General features: G+C 32.6%; 1 protein-coding gene across 1 annotated transcript in view; it reads left to right on the top strand.

The window, feature by feature from the left end:
- The window catches only part of amon (prohormone processing protease amontillado), a 57530-nt gene extending 46619 nt beyond the window's left edge, over positions 1 to 10911 (top strand). Inside the window, exons 3-12 of the mRNA XM_036371831.2 lie at positions 627 to 894; positions 961 to 998; positions 3051 to 3127; positions 3429 to 3517; positions 4772 to 4947; positions 5273 to 5586; positions 6627 to 6860; positions 6928 to 7092; positions 7207 to 7324; positions 7397 to 10911. Coding sequence (XP_036227724.2) covers positions 627 to 894; positions 961 to 998; positions 3051 to 3127; positions 3429 to 3517; positions 4772 to 4947; positions 5273 to 5586; positions 6627 to 6860; positions 6928 to 7092; positions 7207 to 7324; positions 7397 to 7558 — 1641 coding nt within the window. The 3' untranslated portion in view covers positions 7559 to 10911. The remainder of the gene's footprint in view (positions 1 to 626; positions 895 to 960; positions 999 to 3050; positions 3128 to 3428; positions 3518 to 4771; positions 4948 to 5272; positions 5587 to 6626; positions 6861 to 6927; positions 7093 to 7206; positions 7325 to 7396) is intronic.
- The last annotated feature ends 558 nt before the right edge of the window (positions 10912 to 11469 follow it).

Raw genomic sequence — 11469 nt, forward strand, 5'->3', positions numbered from 1 at the left:
TATGCGACTAAATAACTTGCAGAAATTCTTCGAATATTTGTGTGCTTGTTTACATTGTAGAAGTATAAACAACAAATGTACACAAGCTGTAAGAATTCAGTCACTGTCTAAGCTGAGGATTGTCAAGAAATGTCTATAAACAGAAAAACTTATTGAACATTGTGAAACATGGAAGATATTAGAAGCAGACTACAAAAAGCACGAGATATTTATAGCGGAGAGAGTCTATGAAAATTAAACTAGTTTAAAATGTAATATTCTAATGATGATAGGGTCAATCGGGTGTGAAGCATCCGTAGTTAAAGCAGTCTGTAATTTCTTTTGCGGAGTGTGAGTTGCTCAGAGAGTTGAAGATTGTCAAAGTAATATGATGTTATACAAGTTTGTCAGATTACATATAATATCTCGAATAAAATATATCAGCTCCCACTCACAGTACACTAATTCGACGCTATCGATGTTATTATTATATTAATGAAATGAAAAGCACTAACACTGTCCAAATAGGTCGTTTATACTTTTACTTCTGGATAATAAATGCTGATGCAGTCTTTGTTTTTTTTTCCAATTTTTAATACTTGATTATTGGCTCATTGTCCAAATTTTTTCCACGTATTTACGTTCAGGTTCATACGGCAGTTCAACAGCCCGGTTTCAAGCGCGTTAAACGTGGTCTGCGACCGGCGATTCCCGCTATTCATGGCCTCCCATTCGAGTCCACCTTTGGCGCAAAACCGATTGGACTTGAACCAAGTGATCCGTATTTCCCCTTGCAATGGTATTTGAAAAACACCGGTCAAAATGGTGGCAAAATGCGTTTGGATCTCAATGTGCAAGCTGCTTGGGATCAAGGTATAACCGGCAAAAATGTTACGACCGCCATAATGGACGACGGTGAGTGTAGACAACAAACTAAAACTGGTTTCTTTCTTTAATGTTCTTATTATTTTTTTCTTATAGGTGTGGACTACATGCATCCCGACTTGAAATTCAACTATGTAAGTGTTATACATATCTATATATAATAATTAATTTTTAATTTTTAGCTAATAAACGTTTTATTTTGGTTTATTAAATTTGAGTGTAAAAGTTAAGGGAACCATTGAAAAGCTTGCAATACCAACCAAATAACGTTATTTATTAACGGGAAAGAGCGTAAACAAAGTTGTTCATTGCCGCTTTTACACACAACGAACCGACCATATTATGCGAAATGTTTATTTTTGTCGAAATCCATTAGCTCGTTGGACGCAGAGCACCTTCGCCATTGGTTATTTTTAGCACATTCTATGCTCAAAGCCACTCTCACATACCCACTTTACATACCTAAAAACTAATATACTCGCACATACCTACCTATACTCTATACTTGTTAGGGTACGAATGTTTACGAGTCACGCATATCAAGTAGCTGCCTTTTAAATTGTTGTGACAATGCACTTTTGACTGTGTTTACTTAAGAGCTCATTACAGTTTTGAATATTTAACCTTTCACCTTCTAGGGCAGCCTTCACAACTGCTCTGTTGGAGTGTTTGTTGTTGTCGACATTAAAATGCGGGCAAATGGCAGTGTACTGCTATGTGACACGTGAGGCCATTTCGTGAGTGACGGCGGAGCCAAAGTGCACATTTCTTCATGTCTATGCTAAATTTTTCACATTAATTATTTGCACGCAACTGTTCGCAAAATATTCGCGCTAGCTTCTTTTTTCAGTTAGGCAACTGGTAATTTTCATATGAGGAATGTCCACTATTTTGAATAAAAGTGAAACGTATTTTTCTGTTTGTGCTAAAGTAAAGTAACGCTATTGAAAATAACTATACCTCAGAAATATCTCAATTACCTTTCATTGGGTATTAATATTGTGATTTTAATTATCAAAAATCTTGTTAAAAAAATCTTGACCCTGTATATTTTGATACACATACTGTTATATGTCATTACTTTTTAAAGTTCATTTAGTCGAAAATTTCCAGCAGCTGGCAACCCTTCTAAAACATAATTTGCAACAACATAATTTATTCTTCTTTAAAAGTCCTTGTAAGTTACCATAACGTAATAGTTCATTTCTGTTAACAATTTTAGTGAAATAAAATTTTTTAACAGTTGGCTACTCTCTACCAAAAATATTTTTAACTACAAAGCTTTCTTGCGTTAATACCCATATTGTGCTTTAATTTTGTTTCTTTTTTTTTAATTTTAAACAGCTGGCAACTTTAGAAGTTTTATCAGAAAGAATTAAATAGGCTATGCCTGACCTATTGCGTTATGTATACTGCGGCTGTGACGCTATTTCATTACGCTACATAATTTCGTTCTTTCTTTCGTCGTACGACCGCCACTATCACCCAGCTTGAAGAAGATTTACTTAAAAAATTATACCATGCCCAGCAATAGTGTTTTATTTCAACAAAATTTCATAAGTATCTATAAAATTATTTAATCGTGTTTTTGAGTACATACTTATATACACACATGCAGCTTGTATGTATTGTACCCGAAATGTTACACATCGTATCCGAAACTTTTTGAAACCTTTTTAGTGTTGGCAAAGTGAGAAAGGCAACCTTTAAGTTTCAGTATCTTATAAGCAAATATATTTTATGAGATTAAAACAATTAGCAAATTAACGGCATTAAAATCTTTTTAGCCGGATAAAGGTTACTTGCCAAATGCAAATTTAATTAACCGCATACATTTTTGAGTACACTCGCGTAAATGGAAAGTTACAGTTTTACGAGTTAAAAAAATATGAATGAAATTTTTTCTGACTGTCAGAACTTCTTATCAGCTTTAAAGTTTTTTTTCTTTTTTAATAAATGTTATTTAATTTATCTGGCATTCAACTCATTTTTTTAGGACAAATTCAACAGATAATGAAAGTATAATTAGAAAAGGATTGCGTATTCTCTCTATTATGTTATGTCACATAATGCGGCTTAGTGTTTTTTTATCAGAATTATAATATATTTACATATATGCATATAAAGTATTTAAAGCTTTAGAAAAAATATTTTTTTAAACGAAACTTTATAATTTTTCCTTTCAGAATGCCGAGGCTAGCTATGACTTCAGCAGCAATGATCCCTTCCCCTATCCGCGTTATACCGATGACTGGTTCAATAGGTGAGCTAATCTCTTCGTAAGCCTTATGGGAGCTTTTATGTACACAAATTAACTTGTATATACACATATTATTGCTGTTACATGCTTTAATATGAAATATTGCGCAATGATGTTCAGCACGCGTAAATACTGCAGACACACAGTTTATGTCACTTTTATGCTACACCAATGAATGTCCACCTGTAAAATATTCATACTTTTAAGATGCGCTCTTGGCGTTTATTTTCTCCCCTTTGGTCGACTACTATTCGGGTATTATCACATTTGTTTAATTTCGTCTTCTCCCTTTTTTCTCTTATAGTCATGGCACTCGTTGCGCTGGCGAAGTGGCTGCTGCCAGAGATAACGGTATATGCGGCGTTGGCGTGGCTTATGACAGTAAAATTGCAGGTAAGCTTCGTTTTTCTGTCACACTTACACATACTTGTATATTGTGTATTGGCCTTAAGGAAAATGGATAACGTGTTGCGAAAACGTTTATTCGCTTCGTAGACAGTGTGTCGTGAACATTATTGCATATACCTATTGTACTATATACCATATAAACAAGCAAACGCAGCGTTCATTTACCGACACGTCAACTTTTTGGCAATCGTAAATGATATTTTGTAAAAAAAAACGAACTCATTTTATTCCTTGTAAATTTTATCTTTATTTAGTTGTAAAATGACTGACCAAAATGTAGCAAAAGCAATTTTCATTCATATTTACTTAACTGCGAGTTACGGCATTAGTTAAAATACTTAAAGAATTTAAGCTAAGCGATTATTATAAAAACAAGAAAACACGTTAACTTAATAAATATTAAAATATCTCGTAAAATAAAAAAGTTGTCTATGCCAGCACTTGATTCCGATCGTTCAGTTTGTGTGGCAGCTATATGTTATTGTAGTCCGATATCAGCGGTTCCGACAAATGAGTACCATCTTACGGAGAAAAGAACGTGTGCGAAATTTCAGATCAGTATTTCAAAAACTAAAGGACTTTATAGGGTCTCCGACGTTTCCTTCTGGTTGTTACAAATATTGTGGCAAACTTAATATACGCTGTTCAGGGTAAACAAATTTCAATATATTTTGGTGCTAATTTGGTTCAAAAATAAAATTAAATTGATTTTTGCGCTACAACCTGAGGGCTATTCTGTTTATTCTGAATATTGATATGAGAATTAGTACTTATATTATAGAAAAGGTCAATTAACACTAAGCCCCTTACAGTGGCTCCATCAAATAGTCGTACAATACTTTTTTTGAGAAAGGCATAATAATTTTATGCAGTATCTAGATTTGACTAGTGCCTTCCTTATGTTGCAAGAAATTTGACTATTGCCACTAGTCACATTGATTGGTCGAAAATAAAAATATGAAATTACTTTGAATTTGAAAAAAGTCGCCATTGAAAGCGTTTAGTGGCAATGTGGAAAAGGGGATATGGAGCTTAAAAGCTTAAAAGCATTTTCGTTTAAATCTGATTATGGCAAAATTTTCGGACACTAAAATGTAAAGTCCTTCGCAAATATTGTCACAGCTTTTAGCTTCCTGAAAGCACTAATTGCTTTACATAGCTATATGTATTACATATGTATGTGTATGTGGTATGTGGTCACGCATCTCCTTGACTCAATTTCACTTTTACATTCCGTAGGCATACGCATGCTGGATCAGCCGTACATGACCGACTTAATCGAGGCCAATTCAATGGGTCATGAACCTCATAAAATACATATTTACAGCGCATCCTGGGGACCCACCGACGATGGCAAAACCGTGGACGGACCGCGCAACGCCACCATGCGAGCCATAGTACAAGGCGTGAACGAGGTAAGTGAATTAATGAGTGGAGGCGGCTATAAAGGCATATATATGTATATATGTATGAGCTAAATCAATTTCTGCACTGCAACATGTTCATACATACAACCATACCGACAACTAAGTGAAACTTGTTACATTCGCTTAAAATCCCGAATATTACTCGACAAACATATGTATGTGTAAGCACTTACATATGTTCATATGCATTGCTATGTTTATGCATGCGGCTTTCAACATCAGCCCATATGTATGTATGTATATGCACTTATATTGTAAGCATATGGCATACGCCTAACTTCGTTAACATGTAATATGCGTTGTTCTCCCGCAGGGTCGCAATGGTTTGGGCAACATATACGTTTGGGCATCGGGCGACGGCGGCGAGGAGGACGATTGCAATTGCGATGGCTATGCGGCGTCTATGTGGACAATTTCCATTAACAGCGCCATTAACGATGGACAGAATGCACACTACGATGAGAGTTGTAGTTCAACGTTGGCCAGCACATTTAGTAATGGTGCCAAGGATCCCAACACTGGAGTGGCCACCACAGATTTGTACGGCAAATGCACAACCACACATTCGGGCACTAGTGCGGCGGCACCGGAGGCAGCCGGGGTGTTTGCGCTCGCACTCGAGGCAAAGTAAGTATGACAGAATCAAGTGGTAATTTTACTAAGTACGCATTTGATGAAGAACTCGGCAAAATTGCTGTAAATATTATTTTAAATTCGGAAACGCCGCGGCGGTTCAACTAAATTAGTGCAATATGGAGTAGTGAGCACTTTTGATTTTCATTGAAGCTGTGAGTTAAGTATTTAGATGCTCTAAGGGCTCATGCGATTGTCCTCAAAGGAAACAGATTTACACATCTTGTTTGAAGCTTTTTAAATTGAATTCCTCAATCATTTCTTTGGCTGCTTGGTGCCTTTCTTAAACTGTGGGTACGTGGGTCAGTTCAAGAATCAAATCTCTAGACTTCTCTTTCTGTACTTATTACGAATATTCAAAAACATTGGTATCGAACAAATTTTTAAATATCGTTTCGAATTTTACCATATTTTTATGCCAAATTAAGATTAGTAGCGAAACGAGAGGCGGTATTTAATTTCCAGCTGTCTCGTGAGCCTGCAATTTTTGTCGGGTTAGTTAGGTTGTAAAATCCAACGACCCTATATTTTGTGGATTCATTCCACATGTTGTATACATATTTTATTTAAGAGTTTCTTACTTCAAGCGGCAAAAGTTTAACTTTGAGAGTCGTTGTCAATGGGGATCTTTCCATCGCGAACACAACGCTCTTAACTGGGTCTTCAAATAAAAATCGTTTTAATATTCCTCAAACTCAATGCTCATATGTATGTGTCTAATAGCTAATCATCGATATTTTGTGCCAAATCAACTGATTTCGATATACCTTCATTGACACCTCTCAGGAACAAATCACAAACCAGAAAAACGGTAATAAGTATAGGGTTTCACTTATACTGCGTAAACCTATTTTGGGGTACATATTTTGGAATAAAAACATGGATGGATGTTTTCCAGAAATGGGCGCATTCGGTTTAGTAGGACTGTCTTTGTATACTCAAAAATATATGGCTTCGGTGTTCAAGCATGGGTTTTGTCGGAATTAATCGAAAAATATAACAAATAATATTCGGCAATTATTTCTTATTTCCAGTCCATCGCTCACATGGCGAGACATACAGCATTTGACAGTGTTGACTTCCAAGCGTAATTCACTATTCGACGCTAAGAATCGCTTCCACTGGACTATGAATGGTGTAGGTCTGGAATTCAATCACCTCTTTGGCTTTGGAGTTTTGGACGCAGGCGCTATGGTGACTTTGTCAAAGGAATGGCGCTCAGTGCCGGCGCGGTATCACTGCGAAGCTGGCGAAATTGTAGAACCACAGTGAGTAAAAATTGGGTTGCATTTGTGTTAAATATATCTTTTTATTTAATATATATTTTTATTTTAGGCCCATTTATACCGGGCGATCAATGTTTCTGGAAATAAAAACCGACTCTTGCAAAGGCACTGACACCGAGGTGAATTATTTGGAGCATGTGCAGGCGGTGATTTCCGCCAATGCCACGAGACGAGGAGACTTGGAGCTATTCCTCACTTCGCCAATGGGTACTAGGTGAGCGATTGTAACTACGTGTGGCTTGGTCCAAAAAAAAAAAAATTGTTATAATTTTTATTATGTTTTTATTATTAAATTAATTTTTTTATATTTTATATACTTTCATTGCAGATCAATGATATTATCACGTCGCGCCAATGACGATGACCATCGTGATGGCTTCACAAAATGGCCGTTCATGACCACACACTCATGGGGCGAGTATCCACACGGCACGTGGAAATTGGAGGTACGCAATGACGTTCTCTCTTAATTTTGTTTATAAATATATTTTTTTATATACAAATGTTTGCATTTATAGGCACGTTTCAATTCACCGCAACCACGCTCCGGCTGGCTCATTGAATGGTCGCTTGTGCTGCACGGTACCAAAGAGGCGCCCTATCGCACACTTTCACCCGCTTCGCCGCACTCCAAGTTGGCCATCGTGAAAAAGGCGCACGAGGACCGCAAGATGAAGTAGACAGGTCAACTAACGAAAAGCGAAAAATTCATTAGAATTTATTAAAGCAAAAATCCATATGAGTGGGGATGATGATCAGGGGCGAAATAAAGCAGAGTAAACAAAATGAGAAATGTGTGGTTACAAGAAGAGCCCAAAGCTAATACAGGTGGCCAGGCCGCAACCAGAGTTTCAATAGAAAAGCAAATACAATTTTTGAGTTGTCAAACACATAACAAAAACAAAAACAACATACACTTCTTTAACAAAGCAATGAAATCAATAAATTTGAGCAACAACAACTGGCGTGAAAGATTCGAGTGAGCAACTTGCTGCAGGAAATGAGTGCGAGCAATTTTGTTTAGGAAATTCTTCTCTTTACAATTTTTTTTTTTAAATGTATAATATTTTCTTAAATTTGTACTGAAAAGTGTGCAGCATTTTTTATTTATTTTTAAAAGAAATAAATTCTATAAATATATTTATGTATATATAGGCAATTTCACCGTTTTATGTAAATGACCAAACTTTTTGATCTTTGAAAATGTGATTTTATATAAATACCTGCATACATACTTGTAGTGCTTACATTATATGTTTAATATTTTCTTTCAATAAAATATATTTGTTTATTACTGCAAAAGACTTCTATGCATAATTGTCAATGCGATAGCGCACTTACAACGCACATGAAGCCTAAACACATAATTATTAACATAAAAAAATATTTTTGATCCTATACATACAAATTTATTGTAATTACAAAAAAAAAATGTTTTTTATATTAAAACTTTTTTTATATTTTTTTAAAGTATTTTTTTATTTTTAAACATTTAATTTATTTAAAAAAAATTATTATAAAAAATTAAATGAAATTAAACAAAAATATATATGTACATAAATATACAACACGTATTAAAAAACTTTAATTTTTATATTTAAAAATTTTTATTTTTACTGCTTGTCGTTTTATTTAATGAAAAAGTAAAAAAAAAATTATTTAAATGTAATTGAAATTAAAAAAAAATATAGTTTAACATTCATATATTACACGAATTAAAGAAATGTTATTAGAAAAATATAAAAAAAGTATGTTTCATTATGTTAAAAATGTTTTTATATTTTGAAACTTTTATTTTTACTGTTTGCCGTTTAAATTTATTAAATAATAATAACTATTAAAAAGTATATGAAATTAAAATATATATAATTTTCAAAATAAAAAAAATGAAGAAATATAATTTTTTCTATAATTTTTTATGTATCAACATTTTTATGTTTACTGTTTGCCGTTGAATTTATTTAAAAAAATATTAAAAATCTAAACCAATTAAATTTGCATATACATATAATTTTTAATACACATATTTTTAACATAATGAAACGTATATCCCTTTTATATACATATAAACCCTAGTGTCTATACAATACCACACTATTATATATTTTTTTAACTTTTTAAAAGTGACCAAATAAGCGCATTAAATGTTGTTTTAGCACACTGTCTCATCTTAATCTTACTAACAGTATATTCAGCAAACATAATACACATAACTGCATATATGTATATGTGTTCTTCCACACAGAGTGTATTTAAATATGTAAGAAAGTTAACTAAATTGTATTGTTAATTAAATATAAATAAAAAAAATTTTAACAAAATTCACTCACAAAGCCATATATGTATGTATACTGAAAACCCTTCCGAAAGAATTGACTTTTAATAAAATGCGTAAAAAATAATTTTAAAAACAAAGTACTGTCATAAAAATGTAATATAACTATATAAATATATACATATACATATAAACGCAACTATCTAAATGCCTAAATAAATATATATGTACATCTGAATTAACAAATTAATTAAACTTTCATACTTTATCTTGAGGCCATTTAAGATATCCTAGCTGTAACTATATACATATACATATTTACATATATACAAGTTAAGTTTTTATTTTATGGCTGAAACTTCCTTTCCAACTATTTGTTAATATATATATATATGAACTCCAACTGTAAACATATATAAACATTCTATACCTATACATACATATATACATAAACTTATATATAATATACGTACATACATATATGTATAAATAACTATAAATGATGTGTGTTGAAGGGAAACACTCATTTAGTGACAAAGTACTGTACTTAAATAATTATATAAACACATATACATACATATGTACATGTGAAATGTGAAACGAGTAGAGAGTATGTATATTTAGTTGAATTTTATGTAGAGTTTAGCGATTAGCTTGTTGAAAAATGCAAAGTGTAATGAATGTCTTCAGCACAGTGGGGCAAAATGTGATGCTCACGGTACAAAGTGCAAAATAAAAAAAAAAAAAAATAACAAAAAATCTATTCGAAAAAGCTAAATAATATATATAAATAATGTTTGCCCAGGTCATTGTACAATTTTCACGTTTCTTTTTTTTTTTTTTTTTTGCTGAAACTGCCAAGGCTACATTTTTCGTTCACATTTTCTAGCACGATTTGATTTCTTTCGGGGGCCAAAAACAAACTATTTTCCAAATTTGTATGCTACAATTTTCGCGTTTATGCAATTCTTCTTTAGAAAAAAAAAAAAACAAAAAAACGTTTTTTTGTAAGTGTGACGCCGGTGAACAAGCTCATTAGGATTCTGTATGTCAAATGTTATGCAAAGTGTGGTGAACAGAAGTTGATGTTAATTGTTAAAGTTTGTGGATGACAGCATATACATACATACATAAAAATAATAAACCAATTGCACATGCACACATACATATGCAAACAGAGAAATAATATAAGATGAAAGAAAAATAGCAACAAATGTATATGCAAAGTATGTAAAATGAAAATAAATGTTTATAAAAGTAAATAAATAAAGAGAGATATGTATACAACATAGTATATGTATATTTAAATATAATTAGAGATTGCAGCTGTATTATGTATTTGAAATGAAATGTGCAAGTAATAACTGTATAGAATTAAATAAGCTAAAACAGGCATACCTAAAATAATATTTACAGCATAAGTACATACATATATATTAATATACAGACACATACCTAAATATAATAATATAAAAATAATAATAATCAATATAATCCTTTGATGTTGTAGATACTATTTTAGTTAAAAAATACAAACATATATTTATTTGCAAGCATACCAATACATACGTAATATTTATTTCGATTGATTTCACCGAGCCACAAACACTCACACACACACATACACACACATATACATAATATGTAGCAAGCGTACTCGTAGTTTAGTATGTTTAGTTGTTTTTTTTTCGAATTCTAAATACATATTTACTAGGTTTTGTAAATAAATAAAAAGTTCTATTAATTATGGTATACTCATTGCAAATGGTTTCCACTACTTACAAATGCCTACCATATTTACTGCAACCCTTTTACACATACATGCATACATATGCGCACCGTGGGCCCTATACTTCCTTAAAGTACTGAAGAGAACTTTTGTTCCATTAAAAGCAGAAAATATGGTATAAAAGTTATAGCTTGATTCGGCATTCTCTACGTGACACTCTGGTGATTGCAGTGCTATCCTTTATTCAGCTATTATTACCTTCAACTAAATAAGGGTTGAGCGTCGTCAAAAGTCTTGAATGAAGTTACAATATTACCGCGTAAAGTTACTCTTCCGCAAGTTTCAACAATTCCAAAAACGACAAATCAGATTAATCACTTATGTTAATTTGATGCAACGAATTGTCAAGCTTTCAAAGAATTTGGTCATGATCTTATATCGTTGCCTTGAACAATAATCCATGTCGAAATTCATGAAGATATCTTGTAAAATAAAAAAGTTTTCTATACAAGAACTTGATTTTGGTTCAATCAGTTTGTATGGCAGCTATGTATATGATATTATCGTCCGATATCAGCGATTCCGAC

The sequence above is a fragment of the Bactrocera oleae genome, chromosome 2 (assembly GCF_042242935.1).
Source record: "Bactrocera oleae isolate idBacOlea1 chromosome 2, idBacOlea1, whole genome shotgun sequence".
Classification (NCBI taxonomy): domain Eukaryota; kingdom Metazoa; phylum Arthropoda; class Insecta; order Diptera; family Tephritidae; genus Bactrocera; species Bactrocera oleae.